Source organism: Schistocerca serialis, chromosome 9 (genome assembly GCF_023864345.2).
Source record: "Schistocerca serialis cubense isolate TAMUIC-IGC-003099 chromosome 9, iqSchSeri2.2, whole genome shotgun sequence".
Taxonomy (NCBI): Eukaryota; Metazoa; Arthropoda; class Insecta; order Orthoptera; family Acrididae; genus Schistocerca; species Schistocerca serialis.
Genome location: NC_064646.1, coordinates 179,286,538 through 179,310,204, shown reverse-complemented (window position 1 = coordinate 179,310,204; position 23,667 = coordinate 179,286,538). Strand labels below are relative to the sequence as shown.

The 23,667-nt window shown below is 43.4% G+C and overlaps 1 protein-coding gene across 1 annotated transcript in view; it reads left to right on the top strand.

The window, feature by feature from the left end:
- The window catches only part of LOC126419458 (neuropeptide Y receptor type 1-like), a 416,524-nt gene that overhangs the window by 236,330 nt on the left and 156,527 nt on the right, over positions 1 to 23,667 (top strand). Inside the window, exon 3 of the mRNA XM_050086646.1 lies at positions 18,088 to 18,236. Coding sequence (XP_049942603.1) covers positions 18,088 to 18,236 — 149 coding nt within the window. The remainder of the gene's footprint in view (positions 1 to 18,087; positions 18,237 to 23,667) is intronic.

Genomic DNA, 23,667 nt, shown 5'->3' with positions numbered 1-23,667 from the left:
AAATTTCTCCCACAAATGGTCAGAGACTCCAAAAATGACCGAATTTTCAGATGATCCTGTGACAAAAACAAACCTTAGTTGTTGATGAACATCACGATACATCAAGCATGACTATGACGCCAGGACAATGCAGTTGCCAGTAGCAACTACACTCATGAACTGGGCACAGAGGAACGTTGAAATAAAATCACATTCACATGTGTACATTCATATCAGCAGTTCAGTATCACGTTTTGTACCACGTTCAACCTTAACATAAACATACGGTGAAGTGCAGAAACATTTATGAAATACGACTGGAAAGTGCAGTAAGACGTGACTGTTTTCAGTTCTAACACCCTACAGCACACATTAACAGAGTTGTTAAGCAGCCGTTGCTCAGTTCTGCAGTTCAGGTATTGGTTATCAGTAGAAGGTTAAATATTATTGGTAGCCAAAAATTAAGCAATATTAATGGCATGATAAAGTGACATGAATGAAACTGGAATAGTGACATAAATTAATGATTTTGTGCACAGAAAAATGCAACAAGATGGAATTTAAATTTTTAAATATTTGTTGTTATGCAGTGAAAGCTATTATAATTTCAAAAGTCAAATTAAACTTCTCTGTATCACTTCTTATAACACACTCTTTGACCTTGATCATGTTACTAATGGTGTGCTGAGGCAATCATACTAAACGTTATTTAGTCGTCTCTGAAACACACCATACTCAGTATACAGAAAAATGCGGATTTTGGAACGTTTTTGTTATTCATGGAAGCGTGTTCCGTTTTTGCAACTAAATCAGATAAATGAAAATCGATTGCCTCTTTCCATATGTGTTTCCCGTCTTTTATTTATGAAACATCTACAGTGGTCTGTAATACAAGTTTGTATATATATATATATATATATATATATATATATATATATATATATATATATATATATGATAAATGGATTATAAAGTAGTTACTAGTAACCTAATAAGTTACATTTTCTCTTACCATTCTCTTGTTTTTAAAGTTAAGGCCATTCCAAGCTATGTCACACAAAGCAATTGTACCTAGTTTTTGCAAGGGTAATAGGTTTGTCGCCAATCCTAAACAAGAATATATTTTAGAAAACGAGACAACTGCTTTCTTTAAACTCAAAATTTCAGCACTTAAGTTTAACTCATTCACTGCTAGTTTCATGAGAGAACTATTCCTGGATCAACTCTTTATTATACCTACTGGCCATTAAAATTGCTGCACCAAGAAGAAATGCAGATGATAAATGAGTATTCATTGGACAAATATATTATACTAGAACTGACATGTGATTAAATTTCACGCAATTTGGGTGCGTAGATCCTGAGAAATCAGTACCCAGAACAACCACCTCTGGCTGTAATAACGGCCTTGATACGCCTGGGAATTGAGTCAAACAGAGCTTGGATGGCGTGTACAGGTACAGCTGCCCATGCAGCTTCAACACGATACCACAGTTCATCAAGAATAGTAACTGGCGTATTGTGACGAGCCAGTTGCTCGGCCACCATTGACCAGATGTTTTCAATTGGTGAGAGATCTGGAGAATGTGCTGGCCAGGGCAGAAGTCGAACATTTTCTGTATCCAGAAAGGCCCGTGCAGGGCCTTCAACATGCGGTCGTGCATTATCCTGCTGAAATGTAGGGTTTTGCAGAGATCGAATGAAGGGTAGAGCCACGGGTCGTAACACATCCGAAATGTAATGTCCACTGTTCAAAGTGCCGTCAATGCGAACAAGAGGTGCCCGAGACGTGTAACCAATGGCATCCCATACCATCTCGCCGGGTGATACGCCAGTACGGCGATGAAGAATACACGCTTCCAATGTGCGTTCACCGCGATGTCGCCAAACACGGACGCGACTATTATGATGCTGTAAACAGAACCTGGATTCATCCGAAATTATGACGTTTTGCCATTCGTGTACCCAGGTTCGTCGTTGAGTACACCATCGCAGGCGCTCCTGTCTGTGATGCAGTGTCAAGGGTAACCCCAGCCATGGTCTCCGAGCTCATAGTCCATGCTGCTGCAAACGTCGTCGAACTGTTCGTACATATGGTTGTTTTCTTGCAAATGTCCCCATCTGTTGACTCAGGGATCTAGACGTGGCTCACACGATCCGTTACAGCCACTACTAGTGATACGAGGCCGTTGGGATCCAGCACGGCGTTCCGTATTACGCTCCTGAACCCACCATTTCCATATTCTGCAAACAGTTATTGGATCTCGACCAACGCGAGCAGCAATGCCGCGATACGATAAACCGCAATCGCGATAGGCTACAATCCGACCTTTATCAAAGTCAGAAACATGATGGTACGCATTTCTCCTCCTTACACGAGGCATCACATTAACGTTTCACCAGCCAACGCCGGTCAACTGCTGTTTGTGTACGAGAAATCGGTTGGAAACTTTCCTCATGTCAGCATGTTGTAGGTGTCGCCACCGGCGCCAACCTTGTGTGAATGCTCTGCAAAGCTAATCATTTGCATATCATAGCATCTTCTTCCTGTCGGTTAAATTTCGCGTCTGTAGCACGCCATCTTCGTGGTGTATCAATTTTAATGGCTAGTAGTGTAGTATTACATCTGCTTTTTACTATGGGATGGTAATTATCAAGAATATCACTTCCTTACGCTAAATATTATGAAAACAGTCTTGATAGTTCTGAATAAATCAACGTCTAAAGTTATCGTCGAAGTTAGCTTTCGGGTGTACTTTGTTCACGTAAATACTGTACACGTGAATGAGCATAGTCTTGTCCCGTGTATAACAATGGAATACTATACAAAGTGTAAACAGTTACCTCAGATTTGTTAAACAGCACGGTCAGATTCACTTTATTTTCAAGTTAGTGACTAGTTTAATGAATTTCACATTTCACTCCCATGTTGCGCAATAGCTCACTTGAAACTGTTTTTGCTTAGCTGAACCTGTCAATCACATTCAGCTAACTCTACTTATCTCTGACAGTCTTTGTCAGAATTCTTTCACTGTTGTACAATAGATACTAATCACAGGTGTCATGACTTAATTCATCTGTCTGCAAATACAGGTAATTTAATTCTGTAAATATGTTTAAAAAAGCACACATGCAGCACTAACCTATACACATCTACAATTATAATGGAAAAAGTACTTTGCCTGAAGGCAAAAATGCAGATTGCTGCATCGGCGTCGGCCAGAATTACGTAGACATAGCGTCAGTATCTCATGGCTAACACATCAGTCTTCATCCAGATACCAGTTACCATGGAACATAATATTATCGTTCTCCATCTTTAAATGCAGACTCAGCTTACATCCGAGGACGTAATTCCTTGGAACTGGAGATACTTAACCGCGCATTCGCATAGGTATGTGTATGATCTGACAGCCGGCCTTGGTGGCCGAGCGGTTCTAGGAACTTCAGTCCGGAACCGCGCGACCGCTGCAGTCGCAGGTTCGAATCCTGCCTCGGGCATCGATGTGTGTGACGTCCTTATGTTGGTTAGGTTTAAGTAGTTCTAAGTTCTAGGGAACTGATGAGCTCATATGTTAAGTCCCATAGTGCTCAGAGCCATTTGATCCATGACCTGACAGCTAACTACCGACCGGTGTTCTACTTCGTTCTCAGTTGTAGCACCTTCTTCGCACCCTCCTACTTTTTCTTTTGCCTTCCTATTATACAGGGACTTCCCTTTTTGCTATTACTATTCTACTGCTACAATTTTAACTTCGACCCTATACATGTACAGGGTGTACACTTTCAATTAGTTGTTGCACAAGAACTAAACATTGTACAGATGTCATACATATTGCATTTTGAAGGGAAACTCTGAAAGCTTTTTTTACAAACATTCGATATGCGAACCATGAGTGACCTGGAAGGCGTCAATACGTCTCTCGTACGCGCTCCACATTCACTTCACTGACAATGGGATGTCTGCTTCTCTTTGCCGGGCACAAGCAACCCGTTGTAACGAATTTGTTGTACCAATGGTAAATGGGCTTCCTAGTTGGTGGCTTCTTACCGTACTTGGTTCTAAACATCCGCTGAACAGCTGTAGCACATCTGTTTTTGTCTAACTCCAACACACAGAAAGCTCGCTACGCACCTGAACTCGCCACGTCTGCGACTAGCGATGGCTATCGGCAGATTACCGAACTACGCTGTGGCGGTATACATGAAAAAAAAAAAAAAACCTTTCAGGATTTATCTTCAAAATGACGTATGTATGATATCTGTACAATATTTGGTTCTCGTGCAATAAATAATTGAAAGTGTTCCCGGACTTTATGTAAACCCTGTATAATACTGTATAATATTTTAGAGATTATATACCGTCCAGTCTCATTAAAGTGACATCCGATCAAAACTTGATTAACTACTTTTTGCATGACAGACAGCTGCGAGACGTGCAGGAAGAAATCATTGTGGTTGTGGAAAGTACCGACAGAGAAGTGTAACCATGCCGCCTACAGAGGAGTGGTCAGCTGCACTAGGTTTTTCGAATGAGGATCCAAGGCGCGTGTAGCCCAATCGAGGTGGTCGCACAGATTCTGTACTAGGTTTCATTCCGGGGAGATGGGTGGCCAAGGGAGTACGGTAAACTCATTCTGATGCTCTTCGAATCACGCACGTACACTGCAAGCTATGTGACACGTTGCATTATCCTGCTGGTATATGTCATCGTGCTAAAGGAAAAATATACAGCATCTAGGGGTTGACATTTAACATGGTTCCCAAGAATTTGTGTTGATCCATTGTGCCTTCCGGAATGGGAAAATCAGCCAGTAAATGCGACGAAAACACTTCCCTGACCATAATGTTCATACTCCGGCTTGGACACTTCCGACGATTGTTGCAGGGTTTTTGCTTTCAGATGTTTCACGCTTTACACGTCAAGTCATCTGAAAAGGCCACCTGTCCCCACGCAGTGGACGCCCAGCTGTGGTATAGGCGGGCAGGTTCCAGTCTTCGTTGCCGATGAACAGCTAATAGTATAGGTGCTAAAATAAGGTGCCTGCTGCGGAGGCCCATATGCAGCAACGTTCGCTGAACGGTCATTGAGGAGAAACTGTTCGTAGCCCCTTTGTTCATCTGAGCGGTCAGTTGCTGAACGGATGCAGGGCTATTCACCCGTACGCATGTCCATAGCCGGCGTTCACCTAGTCACCTGCGGCCCTTGGTGCCACAGTTGCCTCGGCGCCGGTTTTGATTATAACCAGTTTGTCATTCATGGTATGCTTTAGCCGCGGCGGCGACCAAACAGTTTACAAACTTAGCCGTTTCGGAAATGCTTCCACACTTGGCCCGAAAGCCAATGATCATGCCTTTTTTGACGTCAGATAAATCACTTGTGTTTCCGCCTTGTGACAACGACTGCATTGTTTTGCCCCGTGCCGTCGATAAGCTTTGTATACCCTCCGCTGTTAGTGTTCAATAATTATTGCACGTTGACACACATTAATGTGACTGGACCGTGTATTACACGTATAGAAAATGTCCACATTCAGTACAAAATTGCACGGTAAGATAAATATTAAGAAAGTATGAACCAAATACAGATAAAATATTATTTAAAAACAATTCAGAAATACAAGTGGCACGAGTAGTTGTTCAGTTGCACTCTTTTGCGACTTGTAAATTAATTTCAGCATCTCGATATCTGGATGCTACAGCGGCTAGCGTGTCCGATTCTCGTTACAGCGCCACCCTGGCTGCAGGTCGCTCCGCTTTGTCTTCTGTAATGCGTTTCCAATACTGGTGTCTCCATCCAAGCAATGCCTGATTCTCAACACACTGACCAGACTTCGTACCTCAAAAAGTAATAGATGTTATTTGGAACGGTGTGTTTGGAGGATATCCCATGACCTTTAATTATGCCCAGTTATACACATGTGGACAGACATAAATTCATTGAACATAAACCGAATTTTTTCATATATGCAGTATGTTTTGTACGGTCATAGATTATTATGAAATTACCATCGTTGTACATGCGTTAACTTGTTTCTAATACAATGACACATTGAGGATTCAAAAGCAGCTGTCTCTACTCTAACTTGCTGTACGACAACAATGTTCATTTCAGATCTTTCTTATCGTGGACGGCTTCCATTTCCTTGGCAGTTGTACGCTACTGCTCGAGATCCCGCAAACTTTTGATAAATGGTACAAACTTTTGTGAAACACTGTAGGTACAGTGAAAATCGGTCCTGTAACATTCAACGGACACAGTCGGTGCACCATATACTTCCGAAAGGCATTCTGCACTTCTTCTTTCCTTATATGTAAGTCAGTCAGCCGGATCATCAGCTATATAAAAGAAAAACAGCGAGTCTTTCAGCAATAGTGGTTGAATAGCCAGTTCTTATTCTGAAGTTGAATATTCCACATAGTTCGTGCATATTTAATAGATACATACTGACTCCATTTGAGTTACAGTATAATTTAGAACCATCCGGTATTTTCTCCTCAGCATTTGCCGAAACGATCGTGAAAAACCGTCTGAAATGCACAGTCAGTCGGTTGGGTGTGTCACACCAACAGTCGTTAATCGACGGCATGGACAGGATGCGGGCTTCACACGATTAGGCTACACACATCAAAAAAAGTTTTGCTTCACCCCGGTTCCCAGAACTCCTGAAGATAGACCTTGACTGTGGATATTGTATCACAGATACATTCATTGTGACCGTTCAGAGATGTCACTAAACCCGCCCAACGAAGTAAGCACCCCTGCATGAGCAGAGCCTATTAGACGGAGGGGGTCCGTCAGCCGATCAGTTTCAGTCATTCCACCACGAAGGAGGTACACGGCACGTGTTGTCTATAGTTCAATAGTGCATAGGTAGTCGCTACCGTGGTTCGATCGCGTCCGCATTTTTACTTTGTGCCAAAGTGTCCAGGGGTTTCGGAGTGAAGCAAAGCGATGTTGTTCGGACATGGAGAAGATACAGAGAAACAGGAACTGTCGATGACATGCCTCGATCAGGCCACCCAAGGGCTACTAGCGCAGTGGATGACCACTAGCTACGGATTATGGCTCGGAGGAACCCTGACAGTAACGCCACCATGTTGAATAGTCCGTTTCGTGCAGCCACAGGACGTCGTGTTACGACTCAGACTGTGCAGACTGTGTGCAATAGGCTGCATGACGCGCACTTCACTCCCGACGTCCATGGCGAGGTCCATCTTTGCAACCTCGACACCATGCAGCGCGGTACAGATGATTCCAACAACATGCCGAGTGGACCGCTCAGGATTGTCATCACGTTCTCTTCACCGATGAGTATCGCATATGCCTTTAACCAGACAATCGTCGGAAACGTGTTTGGAGGCAAATCAGGTCGGCCTGACCGCCTTAGACAGACTGTCCAGCGAGTGCAGCAAGATGGAGGTTCAATGCGAGTGCTGCGAGTGTATTGGGTTGGAATTACGTGGGGCTGATGTACGCCGCTGGTTGTCATGGAAGGCGCCGTAACGGCTGTACGATACGTGAATAGCATCCTCCAATTGATAGTTCAACCATATCGGCAGCATATTGGAGAGGCACCAGTCTTCAGGGACGACAATTCACGCCGTCATCGGGCACATCTTGAGACTGACTTCCTTCAGAATAACGATACTGCTCGACTAGAGTGGCCAGCATGTTCTCCAGACATGAACCCTATCGAATATGCCTGGGATGGACTGAAAAGGGCTGTTTATGGACAACGTGACCCACCAACCACTCTGAGGGGTCTACGCGAATCGCCGTTGAGGAGTGGGACAATATGGACCAACAGTGCCTTGATGAACTTGTGGATAGTATACCACAACGAATACAAGCATGCATCAATGCAAGAGGACCTGCTACTGGGTATTAGAGGTACCTGTGTTCAGCTATCTGGACCACCACCCCTGAACGTCTCGCTGTATGGTAGTACTACACGCAAAGTGTGGTTTTCATGAGCAATAAAAAGGGCGAAAATAATGTTTATGTTGATATCTATTCCAGGTTTCTGTACAGCTTCCGGAACTCTCGGAACCGAGGTGATGCAACACTTTTTTTGATGTGTGTATATGAGCAGGCCATTTTCCATCTTTTCCTGTTATGTTTAACATTTGGACACTGGCGCACAAAGAGAATCGGCAGGATTTAACCCCACAGCGTATGTCATACTGCAACGCAGTGCCGTCTGGCGGGCAGCCACGCTGCTATGATGTAGGCGTTAATATTCAGTTTCTTGCGTCGCGCTGCGCACGAATAACGGTGACACTTGGTCCCGCCACACAGTTTGCATTAGGGTATGCCGACAGGCCACCCGTTTGTGGTTTCATGTGCGTGTATCACTCCACTCCTTTCTTGCGTGCGTTAAAAGCTTTCAACGCTCGTTCTTTCGGTTGCGAACTACATCGTTTCTCGACTTGTGCCTAGCAGAAATCAAACTTAAACTCACTAAATCATGATTGAACACGTTCTGTAGGAAGATCATTACTGTAGTTGAACTTTTGTCAGTAGAAGATATTAATCAATGAGTTCGCTGACTAATACACTGAGAGTATGAATGAATATTTATATTAGTGGTATGTTGCTTGACACAGTCACTGGTCACCAGTCTTCTGACTGGTTTGATGCTGCTCTCCACGAATTCCTCTCCTGTGAAAACTTGTTACTTCTCCATGTCAGAATATCACTCGCAACTTAAGTCCTCACTTATTTGCTGGACGTGTTTTTCATATCTTCCTTTCGTCGCCGATTCTCCGAAGAACCTCCTCATTCCTTACTTTATCAGTCCACTTCATTTTCAAAATCCTTCTGTAGCACGACATTCCAAACGCTTCGATTCTCTTCTTTCCCGGTTTTCCCACAGTCCATGTCTCACTGCCGTACAATGCTGTGCTCCAAACGTACTGTGTCAGAAAATTTTTCCTCAAATTAAGTCCTATGTTTGATACTTGTAGACTTCTCTTGGCCAGGATTGCCCTTTTTGCTAGTGATATTCCGCTTCTAATGTCATCCTTGCTCCGTCCGTCTTGGGTTATTTTGCTGCCTAATCAGCAGAATTCCTTAACTTCATCTGCTTCGTGATCACCAATCCTGAGGCTCACTTTCGTCTTTCTTCAGTTCACTCTGTATTTTGGATTGGACAGAAGAGGTGAAAGACTACAGCCCTGTCTTACACCCTTTTTAATCTCAGCACTTCGTTCTTGGTCTTCCACTCTTATGACTCTTGTTCACATTGTATATTACGTGTCCTTCCCTATAACTTACCCCTGTTTTTCTCAGGATTTAGAACATCTTGCACCATTTGACGTTGTCGAACGCTTTTTTCAGGACGACATATCCTATAAAAGTGTCTTTATTTTTCTTTATTCTTTCTCCCATTACCAACGACAACGTTAGATCTGCCTCTCTGGTGCCTTTACCTTTCCTAAAGCCGACAGATCGTCATCTAACACATCCCTTCTTTTCCATTCTCGTACGTATTATTCTTGTCAGCAACTTGAATGCATGAGCTGTTAAGCTGATTGTGCGATGATTCTCGCACTTGTCAGCTCTTGCAATCTTCGGAATTGTGTGGATGATGTTTTTCCGAAAGTCAGATGGTCTATGTCCAGCCGCAAACATTCTACACCCCAACTTGTATAGTCGTTTTATTGCCAGTTTCCCTCTATTAATACAGAAATTCCAATGGAATATTATCTGTCTCTTCTTCTTATTTGGTTTTAAGTCTTCCAAAGCGCTTTTAGACTCTGATATATTACTGGGTCCCCTACCTTTTCTATACTGACTCCTCTTTGTTCTTCTACTACGTCATCAAACAAATCTTCCTCATCATAGAGGCCTTCAGTATAGTCTTTACACCTACCCACTCTCGCATCTGCATTTAACAATGGAACGACCATTGCACTCTTAACGTTACCACCCTTGCTTTTTCATTTCACTGAAAGTTGGACTTTTCAGTGTGCTGAGGCATCCTCCCGACCATCATTTCTTTTCCATCTCTTTACATTTTTCATTCATCCATTCCACCGTAGCTTCCCTGCACTTCCTTTATTTCATTCTTAAGCGACTTGTATTTTTTGCATCCCTGAATTTCACTGAACATTTTTGAACCTCCTTCTTTCATCGAGGGATCAGTTGAAGTATTCTTCTGTTACCCACGGTTTCTTCGCAGTTACCTTTTTGCACGTATGTTTTCCTTTCCAGCAACACTAATAGCCCTTTTTAGAGATGTCCATTTCTCTTCAATTGAACTGCCTACGGAGCTATTCCTTATCGCGGTATCAATACCCTCGGAGAACTTCGAGCGTTTCTCTTCATTCCTTAGTGCTTCCGTATCCCATTTCTTTGCACATTCATTCTTCTTCACTAGTCCCCTAAACTTGAACCTACTCTTCATAACTACTAAACTGTGATCTGAGTTTACATATCTACCTTTCAATCCAGTATCTGATTTCTAAATGTCTGCCTGACCATGATGTAATCTAATTGAAAACTTCCCGTATCTTCCGGCCTTTTTCAAGTACACCTTCTCCTCTTCATTACGAAAGCCTGACGTTGCAAAGTGAAAAGAAATATAACGAGTTCGTAAGATCGGTTGTAGGGAAGACAGATGGTTGATTTCGGTTTGTTTGGAGAATTTTAGGAAACTGTGGCTCATGTACAAAGGGGTCAACGCACAGAAACTCGTGTGGTCAATTGGAGGGTACTGCTCGAATTTTGAGATCCCCACCGGGGCGAATTAGAAGAGGGCATCGAAGACATTCAGCTTTGTTACCGGTAGCTTCGTTCAAGACGCGAGTATTACGGAAATGCTACGTTAACTGAAATAGTTGGAGGAAAGTCTTTTCGCGAGATACTGTTGAGAAAGTATATATACGGAATTTGGGACAGATTACAGAATAATCATAATGCCATCAACATAAACCTCGCATAAGATAGTTGGAGACAAGGTAATAGTAATTGAGTTGGTCCGCAGCCAATCCCAAAGATTTGCTTCCACCTAGTGGATGCATGGTATCGCTGCCCACTATTAGGCAGGCAAGTCGTGCCGTCGTAGTTGAACCTGGTACGCGTACTGGGTTGGGGACCTGTCTGTCTGTGCGCTCTGCCTTGTGCACTGGCTGAAGTGTTAGCCTGTCTGAATGCTTTCGTTTTAAGTGGGTGAATTCGTCCGAAGTAAAAGGAGTTTGGTGGATTCAGTTTGGATAAGTGGAGCTGTCTGCTAAATCCTGTCGTCACGGTTGTCGAGCACTCACAGTGGACGGCAAACTGATTCATGGATTCTACTGCATTGCATTTCGAAAACGGTGTGCATAGATCAGTTTACATGTAAATGATTTTGTACCCTTCCCGTGAGATATATGGTTAAAAGTGGTGCTGTCCCTTCACGTCGCCAGTATTACGCTTTAATTGTAATGCTTGGAATGTATTCGCTGATGGACGACAATCAGCTGTGTAACGGCATGATGACACTGAAAATTTTTGCCATACTGGGACTCGAAACCGGATTTTACGCTTATCACGAGAGGTCGCCTTACTATTAAGCTATCCCAGAACGACTCACGACAGACCCAAACTTCTGTATGTCGTCAACCACCTGTCTACAACGTGTGCTTGTATATCCATTATGTGTATTCCTGTACTGGGGGGCCGCGTGATGTAGCCGCGTGGCCTGAGGCGTCCGCGCGGCTCCCTCCGTCGGAGGTTCGAGTCCTCCCTCGGGCATGGGTGTGTGTGTTGCCCTTAGCGTAAGTTAGTTTAAATTAGGTTAAGTAGTGTGTAAGCTTAGGGACCGATGACCTCAGCAGTTTGGTCCCATAGGACTTACCACAAACTTCCTAAATTTTTTTGTACATGGCAACGTTTTACTTGCAAGTCGCTTACCCGGTGTCGGCAAATAAATAAGGCGTTGCAGTGCCTGTGTTATTACGAATTAGGATGCAGTGTTCCTTCTGCATGCATGTCCAAAGGAACAAGCACTGCTGCGACTACGGTCGTTGTGAAATACACGAAATGTTTTTGCAACTGCAAGTGTGAACAACAGTCAGCTATACAAGGGAATGACGACAGGCACTGCAGTGTCGTATTTATCCGCCGATACCAGTCAGCGACTTTCAGTTAAAATGCAGTTCCCTACACGGGAATATACATACTGGTTGTACGAGTACAGGCAGTAGACAAATGGTTAACGACACATGGAAGTTTGGGTCTCTGGGTGAGTCGTGCTCGGGTAGCCTAATGGTAAGACGACTGCTCGTGCTACGCACAAAATCCGGGTGCAAGTCCCGGCGCGGCACAAAGTTTCATTGTCTTCATTCCATTACACAGCTGATGATTGTCTACATTCGCAACTGCGAAAACAACATATTTCATAATGGCCTTAGTCACCGCACGGCCTGTTCCTTCAGACATACATGCCTGTCTGAAGGAACACTGTATCGCCAGTCCCTGTGGCCGTAGGTTCTAGGTACTTCAGTCCGAAACCGCGCTGCTGCTACGGTTGCAGGTTCGAACCCTGCCTCGGGCATGGATGGGTGTGATGTCCTTAGGTTAGTTAAGTTAAAGTAGTTCTAAATCTAGGGAACTAATGATCTCAGATGTTAAGTCCCATAGTGCTTAGAGCCATTTTTTGAACTCTGCATCGTTATTGGGCACAGTACAGGCACTGCAATATCGTATTAATTGTAATGACCTGTTAGATACGTGCTTCCGTGTAATGATAGCGAGCCGTATTGCGGTGCTTGTGCAGCGTGCTGGTCTTGAAAAGTTTTATTGTTCCTTTCAAATTGCAAAGCAGCAGTGGCAAGCCACGTGCAGCTTTATTTGTTCATTATTGATTTAAAGCAAATTCTGGCTCATTTAATTCACAACTTTGCCTACTCGTAGTTTGTTGGAGAAGAGAGGGCCTAATAGTTAGTATGGCTATTTAAAGTTTTAATTTTAATTACTATACTCGCCTGCTTGCTCGAAAATTTCACTTGTTTTATAGATAGCTTTTCTTAAGCTCGTGCTAGTCTCTGCACCTTCTGGCAGTGTATGTGTTTTACCTCGTTTAAGTGATGTTAATTATTTGCCATTTGTTCGTTAAGTCACATATAGTGTAGAGCTCGAGTGGCTTTTCTCGTAATCTCCGTGTTATAGTAACTCAGTGGTTTATTAAAATATTTCTTGTGTGGTAATAGTTTTATTTGATGTATGTTTCAAAAATTCCTGCCCATACCATTGTAAACTGTTGTGTAAAGATGATCGCAGGTAGCTGGTGCCGTTCAGTCAAGGCTTGTAGCTGGCTCTTTTCACAACTGGAATCATTCGTTGAGTGCAATGTTGTAATGATTTAATTTCATGAGTTTGCATTTTTAATCAATTTTGTAAATAGCTATGTAACAATTTCTTGATTCAAATTTCGCTTCATATGTTGGTCTGTTTAAGCACCTTACTCTAACGAGGCTGCGTATTTACTTCTGTAGTCCTCTACTGATTGTGTGTCTCTCTTTATGTGTCTGCTCTTTGCACAACGTCATTTTGTTGTGCTTGTGGTTAATTGAAGTAAGTAAGTTATTTGAGCAGAGTAATATCATCAAATTAGAACGTAGTGTGGTTCTAAAGCTTGAAAAATCGTCCACAACTTAGTGATCCGGGCATGTGAGGAAGCGTATAGAACAGTCTTTACGTTTCACTTTGTTGTACACGGTGTAATAGCGAGGTAGTGGAGTGCTGTACTTTCCCGTTATGCTGCGGCCCCGCTTTTACTCTCAGGGTCAGCACACGCTCGCCAACGCCGCATAAGTAGGATTAGTGACGCCTGGGCAGAACTTGCCGAACTTACGGAATCCCTCCCTCTCTCCTCTGCCAACCCCACTCCATCCCTCCTTCCATCCGCCGCTATTGATTTGTTAATATTAATGCGACAGTACAATACGCGCTTTTCATTAACCGTTGAGATTTTTAGGCAAGACTAATCTTAAGTCTGGAACTCTTTGGTTGCCTGCTTCGCCTAGCAGTGGAGACTTTCGTAGCTTGGAACGCTTTCCAGATATTAACCTCTATCCAGCGCTGTAATAGACGTTAAACATACACTGAGATGACAAAAGCCATGGGATTCCTCCTAAAACCTTGTCGAACCTCCTTTTTCCCGCCCGCAGCAGCTCGAGGGGCATGGACTCAACAAGTTGTCGGAAGTCCTCTGCAGAAATATTGAGCATTGCTGCCTCTACAGCCGTCTATAATTGAAAAGTGTTGGCGGTGCAGGATTTTGCGCACGAGTTGACTTCTCAATTGTCTCATAGATGATCGATAGGATTCACGTCGGGCGATCTGGATGACCAAATCATTCGCTTTAATCGTCCTGAATGTTCCTCAGACTAATGGCGAAGAACTGCGATCCGGTGGCATGGCACATTGTCATCGATAAAAATTCCATCGTTGTCTGGCAATATGACGTCCGTGAATGGCTGCCAAGTTGTCTCCAAGTAGCCGAAAATAACTATAGGACCCCGTCCATTCCATGTGAACACAGCCGATACCATTGTGTGACCACCACCAGATTGCAACGAACCTCATTGACAACTTCGGGGAATCTGCGCCACAGTCTAACCCTGCCATCAGCTCTTACCAACTGAAATTGGGACTCATCTGACCAGGTCACCGTTTTCTAGTCGTCTAGGGTCCAACCAATATGGCCACGAGCCCAGGAGACGCGCTGCAGGTAACGTCGTGCTATCCGCAACGCCTGAAATTCAGTGTTGTCGGCACACTTTTGACACTGTGGATCTCGGAATTTTGAGTTCCCTAACTATTACCTAAATTGAATGCCCCATGCGTCTTGCTCCAATTACCAATACGCGTTCAAAATCTGCTAATTCCAGTCGTGCGGCCATAGTCATGACAGAAACCTTTTCACTTGAATCACCTAATTACAAATGACAGCTCCGCCTGTGGACCGCCTTATTATACCTTGTGTTCGCAACACTCCCGCCACCTGTATATGTCCACATCGCTATCCCCTGACTTTTGTCATCACAGCATATTCCTTTTTAAAATGATGGAATTCAAATATTCAAGTGTCGCAGTCTTTTTCTGAAATTACAAAAATTACTTCGGAAAATAAAGTTTTCCCCAAATGAAAGAACGTACACATCGCTTCACTGCCGTTAAGTCAGTGACGCAGGTTCACATGTTCGCTTGGTACCAGTTAGACAGTTCGCACATAGAGCGACTGGAAGGGAACACAACAGGCAGACGATCTAAACTGGCAACTGGCCTACTTTGAAACGACGAACTGCAGTAGTCGTATGCGTACTTGCAGAAGAGAGAGTACACCCGAACATCTTCTAGTCACTCTCGGCATTTCAAGTAGACATTCATGCTCAGAGGAAGACCTGACCGTATATTACCATTACACGCCAATGAGAAAATGAAGTAAATTCTGGATTCTTCCACGCACCCTTAGAAACATTAATTGCAGACTATTTGTAGCAGCTAAGAAGATTTGACAGACAGCTTCCCAATTCATAACATTTTGAAGAGAGACTAACAGTGCTATAGTGATTTGTCACAGTTAATTTCTTCCGCCTTAAAGCGGAGTTACTTTTACACTGTCCAGTCACATTAATGTGACCACCTTCCAACAGAACGAATAACCACCTTCTGCAGCCCGGACCGATGCGAGGCGCGCAGGAAGAGAGTCAGCGAGGTTATAGAAGGTGCAGACTGGGATTTCGAGCCATGCCTATTCCAGCGTCGTGGGCAGCTGATATAGGTTACACTGTTAAGGATCCATGGAGAGAACTTCCCGGTCGCCGAGGAATTTGGTGGCCAGAGAAGAACAATAAACTCATTCTGATGCTCTTCGAACCACGCCAATACACTGCAGGCTGTGTGAAATGTTGCATTATCCTGTTGGTAGATGCAATCGTGCCGAGGAAGATCAAACTGCACGTGGGGGTGGAGAAGGTTCAAAAATGGCTCTGAGCACTATGGGACTCAACTGCTGAGGTCATTAGTCCCCTAGAACTTAGAACTAGTTAAACCTTACTAACCTAAGGACATCACACACATACATGCCCGAGGCAGGATTCGAACCTGCGACGGTAGCGGTCTCGCGGTTCCAGACTGCAGCGCCAGAACCGCGCGGCCACTTCGGTCGGCTGTGGAAAAGGTCCCCAAGTGTAGATCCATGAGTGTGTTGATCTATTGTGCCTCCCATAACGACGATATCACCCGGGGAATCCTACGAAAACGTTCCCCAGACCATATTAATTAATCCGTTTAATTACTTGGCATATCAATTTGATATCAAAAGTGTTCTGGGAGACCCAGTATGCCAATACTGCCAAGTGGCTAGCAACATGTTGCAAACGATTTTATGCGAGTCACTTTACAATCGCGCAGTCTGAGATAACCTATTTAACTATACAGGAAAAGACTCCCGGCGTTAACGCGTTTCGTTTCTGTCGCTCCGTGTGTGTGGAGGGTCTTACACACCACTTACAGCTTTCCAAAGCGATCAGTATGCTCTTCTGAGGAGATGATTATTATTTTGTTCGGTCAGCTTGTATGGCTGTTCAGAGTTAATGTCAAGCAGTTCTGCGAACTAAGAAGAATTTGCGGATTATTTCTTACGGGGAGACGGAAGGCAAATTTTATCGCTATTCTGCCAATGCTATTTTACCCTTTCAATATGTACACTTTTACTTTTCAAAAGCACCTTAAGTGATAAAAAAATGAAATTTTTACTGCATATATATAATATGTATGCCTCAATTTACAAGTAAAATGAACGTAATACCTCTTATGGTTTTTAAGAAAAAAAATTATTCTTTCTCTAGTAAAATTTAACTTTTTTGTACATTAATTATTATAAAACAGTTTCTGATTGTTTGGTGGTTCTCAATTTACTTGTAATACCTTATTATCATCTGCAGTACAAACTGACCAAATTTCATGTTTCTAACCCTGTAAGTTTACCAATTAATGGAACCTGAAAATAAAAAAAATTAATTTTGAGAAATATCAATTTAAAGTTTAATATTGCAATTCTAGTATAGAGAATTACTGACCACTAATATTTTCCTGCACCATACTGAGCATCATCAGAATCATGCTGATCTTCTTTTCTTCTCTTGGTCCCTTTTCTTTTCTCTCTGGCTTCTTTTGTGCATTTTAAATTAGCAATATCTGCTTTGCTGATTCTCTCTTAATCTATTTGCACCAAGGATTTTGCAGTATTTCAACTAGATTTTATGCCAAATAATTCCAAAACATCCAGTTTTCTAATTACTCCATCATTGAAGCGTAAAATACCATCACAAACACCAAATTTGAGGGTTGTAAGCTGAACAAATACAGTTTTAGGTAACCGGTTCCAAATGACATAATTCACGCATTCATTTAAATTTTGGGTTTTCCCGTGAATACATTTCTTCAAGAAGGTATCTTTACAAAGGTCTTTAAATATGGGTTTAATTTTATTCATTACTGATGCAGGTAAAGAATGTTTGTGGTCATATCTGGCACTTCTCCTGTACTGCACCAAGTGTCAGGATCATTCGGGTAAAGACCGTGCACTGGATTTTCACTTGCGGAAAGCTTATGGAAAAAGATAGCCCATACAACCTTTTTCGTATTTTCTAAATTCCCTACATTTCTTCTCATGGCTAAAGCCATAATAATTCTGTAATCTATCTATTTCAACATTTGTCAGGCGACGTTTACCACCTATCTTCTTACTATCTTCCAATACTATTTTTGACTTTTCTTTCAATTATCTTCTGAACCTGGACCCCATTCTCTTCTGGACATGCCCAATGCACTCTAATTTAGAAATTGTGACATTAGGACCATAGGGTTATTCCGCACAGACCAGGTCGTAAGCCTTGTTGTCACCGTCCCCAGACTGCACAGAGCGTCAGGAAAACCACAATATCTCACGAAAAAATTGTCGTATTTATATAAAACAAAAACTGTTTCACGCAGGAAAGGCCAGGAATTTCAAATATGCTAAAATCTAAAAATCGAATTTTTTAAGCCCACTTGCCTTATGTCTCCCCTTAAAAGAAGAGAGTGAGTGAGTGAGCAAGTGGTGTGTTGTGCAGTTCCAGGCGGCGCTGCTGCAGCGCTGGAACCTGCCGCACTTCATGTGCGCCTTCTGCCCCTTCGTGCAGGTGCTCAGCGTCAACGTCAGCATCTTCACGCTCACCGCCATCGCCATCGACAGGCACCGCGCCATCCTCAACCCGCTGAGGTGAGTCACGCCAGTGTCTGCCAGCGCGCGCTTACACCCACAGCCGCCGCCTGACAGCCGGACTCAGCGTCCGCAGGAACTGTATTCGTCCTAGTTAGGCTGCGGTCACAAGTGGCACCGATACCGTTGTACTCCGACGACGACGGACACTGGCCGGTCTTTTCAAATAAATACGCCATTACGTGCGCGGTCACACTGTACCCTGTAAATCGAAAATAGAGGCTTTGGACGTCAATCGTGCAAGAAACTGATAAGTTTAGTCCAAGAAAGAGTGAGTTTGTGCCATCCTGAGGATGAAAACTATCGTAAGTTTCGAAAGTAAGAACTAAAAATGCAGGTTTATTAGAAACCACAAGTAGGCTAATTCTTTATCGGAGGCCGGCCACAGTGGCCGTGCGGTTCTAGGCGCTACAGTCTGGAACAGCGCGACTGCTACGGTCGCAGGTTCGAATCCTGCCTGGGGCATGGATGAGTGTGATGTCCTTAGGTTAGTTAGGATTAATTAGTTCTAAGTTCTAGGCGACTGATGACCTCAGAAGTTAAGTCGCATAGTGCTCAGAACCATTTGAATCATTTCTTTATCGGAAATTTTAGACGAAATTTATAACGTACCAAAAATAAATTGTTCAAGTGAGAAGGATGGCGTATCTTATGGTTATACTGCAGTGGATATTTTTTGGGTTGTAGCAGGTGGGCATTAGCTGTCTACAAATCATTATTACTGCTTTCTGGTGTTCTTATGCCAGTTGTGTTGTGATTCTTCTGCATGAAACGGTTTGCAAATGTGTTGTGTGTGTTTCTGTTTTTCAGTGGTGTAGGTGTTCAGAGTCTCATTCTAAACTTTAAGCTTAAATCTTTCACACGTATGCTGAATGACAGCACTGATGGTTAACTGGCGTATAGCTACACAACTTCAAACAAATACAACACAACATAATTTCGTAAAACTTGTATGGCTACGCTGACGACTGAGGACATAGTGTGCAGAACTCGTCACGTTCTTTTCGACACAGATATAGGTCGTTCGCAAAGATCTAGTGTCTTTTCGAGAGCAAAAGGCGGAATGCAGTTCTCATTTCCAAGCTCAGATGGTTCAAATGGCTCTGAGCACTATGGGACTCAACTTCTGAGGTCATCAGTCCCCTAGAACTTAGAACTACTTAAACCTAACTAACCTAGGGACATCACACACATCCATGCCCGAGGCAGGATTCGAACTTGCGACTGTAGCGGTCTCGAGGCTCCAGACTGTAGCGCCTAGAACCACACGGCCACTCCGGCCGGCTCCAAGCTCAGAGGCGTCGTGGTAGCCTTAGGAGGTTAAAATATAAACTACTTCGTACGTAGAATAGATTCTAACGTAACCTTCCTGACTACGCCAAAAACAGACGGAGATCGGGCACACTGTGACCAAGTTGTCGGCCGATGTTATTGGGCGACCTTTGTCAACATAGCCTGACGACCGTTGTCGGTGCCACTGTGAACGCATTCGACCTAGTATTCCCAAGACCTGTAGCGGCGCTCGCCCGCGTCCACTGCACACAAATAAGTTGGCCGCGTACTATCGCACGAGGCTGGCTGACAGACGGATTCCAGTGAACTGGAGTTAGTCCGGTTTAGTCTGCGCAGAGGAGCACTTGTTGGTGCTTGTGTCTGGCTTTGCTTTTTACTTAATTACCAACCGTAATCTTATAAGTACTGCGAATGAGAGCAGACCACTGTGGGGTATGGAGAACAAGAAGTATCACCACCGCGACTTACAGAGCAAATTATCGTTGAAAGTTGCAGAGGACGTGGATATAGAAGTTGAAGCGTTAACCGTAACGGGACATAATATTGTGCCATCAGATTTAATTAATATGGGCCACATGTTTACTGGAAACTAGTACAAATAATACTTGAAATACTGTGTACGTTCTAATAGCTGTATTTAAAAACAAAAATGAGAACACCACCTTCAACAATACCTTCACTCTATATAACTAGTATTCTGTGAAATACTCAAACCGCTTTCATGTGTGCATTTTCTCTCAGCAAAAAAAAAAAAAAAAAAAAAACCTAATAAATTTATCTCGGATGGAATAAGCTGCACTGACACTAAGTTTCTCGCCGATAGATGCACATCTTCTTGTCAACTGTGTTAGCTGGCAAGTAAATGGCGCTGCTGGTTCTTCCCCCTCCTTATCAAATATGACGCTGCGTAAAGATCACATACGTTTGACAATGTCAGAGCCATTAAGCTTTTCAATTTCAGTACTTCTTTAGATCAATGTCCATTTACCAGTCATTATTCCAAACGCACATTCTACCACTTGTAGAACCTTGGAAATGCGCTTGTTGAAAATTGTTTGCTTTGGCCCATGCTTTGACACTGGGTATGATCTCATTAAGTAAGTCTTTAATGGATAACCTTCATCACACAAGAGAACGTAAGATACCCTAATGTTTGTTCCTGGAAGGGCGCAGCGACTTCCAGCATAAAACGCTCTGTCTTCAAGATTCTTAAAAAGGCTCGAATGCGAGAAAAAGCCACCGTTGCTCTTTTTACTATTTTTCCCTAGGTGTATAGCTGGAAACTTATAGTTTGAACCACCTATAACTTGTAAAACAATTTAAAAACTGTAACTTCCTGGCAGATTAAAGCTGTGTGCCAGACCGAGACTCGAACTCGTGACCTTTGCCTTTCTCAGGCAAGGAATCGTTGGAGAAAAAAATGAGCTGGATAATGTGTTTATTTGTGGCATAATGCAGTCTGTGTCGTGGTAGACTTAAGTTTATTGGTTATTTTATTTATTTATTTAGCGTATGGCTAATACAGACATATCATGAAATTACATATATATATGTACATATTGGCACACAAGAAACTTAAGTTTGTTTTTACAACTGAATATCCAGTCCTTCAATCCAGCGCACTGCATCTGGAGTTGCTAGCAGGAAGTCCTCTTTGGCGCCGTGATAGGCTCGAATCCTGCATTCACTGACGATGTGGTGAACAGTCTGGTATGGAGCCCCGCAGTCACAAGCTGGATCAGGCAGCTTGTTCCACTTAAAGAGAGCATCCCTGCATCGCCCATGGCTGGTACGGATTCTGTTGAGAGTAGACCAGTAGTTTATTGGTAAAATACTTGGTTCAAATGGTTCTGGGCACTACAGAACTTAACATCTGAGGTCATCAGTCCTCTAGAACTTAGAACTCCTTAAACCTAACTAACCTAAGGACATCACACACATCCATGCCCGAGGCAGGATTCGAACCTGCGACCGTAACGGTTGCGTGGTTCCAGACTGAAGCGCCTAGAACTGCTCGGTCACATCGGCTGGCCAAAATACTAGGGAAATGCAATCACTCTACGAAGGAGATTGTTTGCAATTTACTGTTCATTCTATCCCAGAAAATTGCTAAAATGTGCGAGATCGTACCATATAGGACTAACGGATGATGCTGAATGTGTACAGGCTAGTGCAGTATGAACGGTCACACGTTTGTGTGACTCACAGGGAGAGTCACAGGGAGAGTCACAGAAGTATTGAAACAAGTGACCTTGCAAATTCCTGAAGATAGAAGGAAACTATCCCGAAAATGTCTAGTAACAAAATTTGAAGTACTGACTCTAAATTATGATTAGGAACATACTAGCCCCCCCCCCCCCCTTCTCGCCCAAATATCGATCCCGTGGAGATCGTGAAATCAGTATTATATTAATCACAGCAAACACCGAAGCCCTGAATCAATCATTCTTCCTGCGCTCCATACGTTAACGGAACGGGTAAAGGCCCTAATAATTGGTACAATGGGACCAACATTCTGCCATGTAATTCACAGTGAGTTGAAGAGCGCAGATGTAGATGTAGTTGTAGATGTAGACGGACCTCATTTCTAATCATCACTCTACACCCGCCACCGTAGACGAGGTCACTAACGTGTGCCTGTGTGGTGGTGCTCGCCTCAAAGGTAATTCGGTTGGAATCCTGGTGGTCGATGAAATTTTTGCTGTCTGTATTTGGCCAGTAAGGGGGAGGAGGTGGTGTGTAAAGCTCCTGATTAACAGTCTTGGAGCCAATGTCCTGGATCACATTCCAGACCTCTTTGCAGCGTGTCACGAAGCGAGGACATGTGACGCTGTTGATGGTGATCCATCCGTATGATGGGGACATCAGGCTGGACGTTCCCCTTGGTGCTATTCGAAAGAAGGAGGGTATGTGCCAGCACTGAGTTTCAACCTCTCCCTTCCCTCATCATCATCGTAAAATACAAACATAAGACTACAATATACACGTATCCATTACATTCCCTTATACTACAAAAAACACGCACGACACAACTGTCGCATACCTGCAAGGAAATCAATGTGCGTATAGAAAGAAATTGCCTTCCGACATTCAGCTGAACTCACCCAGTGGATATCCTAGCCTACAATGTCACTCATTTGCATTTGCATCGACATCGACATTCCCATTCTATGGAATTTAAATTGCTAGGGTCAGGCCCAAGCCTACCGTCGAGAATTCCACCACACACAATGGTTTAAAGTGGTTCGTAATATTGTAATATTTTCGGATGCAGATAACTCTTGTGTTTGGGAAAAACGTAGTTCCGGTGGAGATAGAATTGTTCTTTCCCTTGAAGACCTCCACTGTGAGCTGTACAATAGTTTCCGCGAGTTACATATCTGGAAGGTGAATCGAACAAGTGAACTAGGATAGAGCAGCAGAGGTTTTGCCGGAATCACGAGAAGTATTGTTTGGTGCGTGAGGCAGCAGGCAACCTTACAAAAGCTGCTCGAAGGTAAATAATTCGGCATTTACGACTTCCCGGGACAATGTGCTCGGCAGAAAACAGTGCTGGGTGAATAGGTCCATTGTGCTGCGCTCAGGTGTTCGCAAGGCTTCGGCGGCCGCCTTTGTTTCTCTTCCGCGACGGCCTGTGTAAACAAGGGTTGCCTGTCACCTCCAGAACGACTAACTTGGAACAATAGCATCGACATTCAATAAGGAGCCGTAAGCTACACGCCTTGCCACTGATGCCTTACGCTAGGGGGTGGGCTACTGCTGCCCCCAAATAGTATCCCAATATTTTGGAAGAAATTTCCGTCATTTAGCTGTTAACTGTTCATTTATTTCGAACACTCATGATTTCGGCTTTATATCCATACTTAAGTGCATGTTGGAATGTTAAAATATCTGGCCATTTCAAAACGCACTTGAGAAGGACTGCAAAGCCGAAATTACGATCGTGTAAAATATATGAATAATTAACAGACAAATGGCGAACTATCTTTGTTTTTTTTTTTTCAAAAAATTCCTGATGACTCTGGTCCCCCCCCCCCCCCCCCCCCCCCGAATGAAAGAACGTTCCAAATGATCCTACCCTCTATGTTATCCAAAACTTCTATCACCGTCTACGCTTCTCGTGCAATCTGTCAATCTG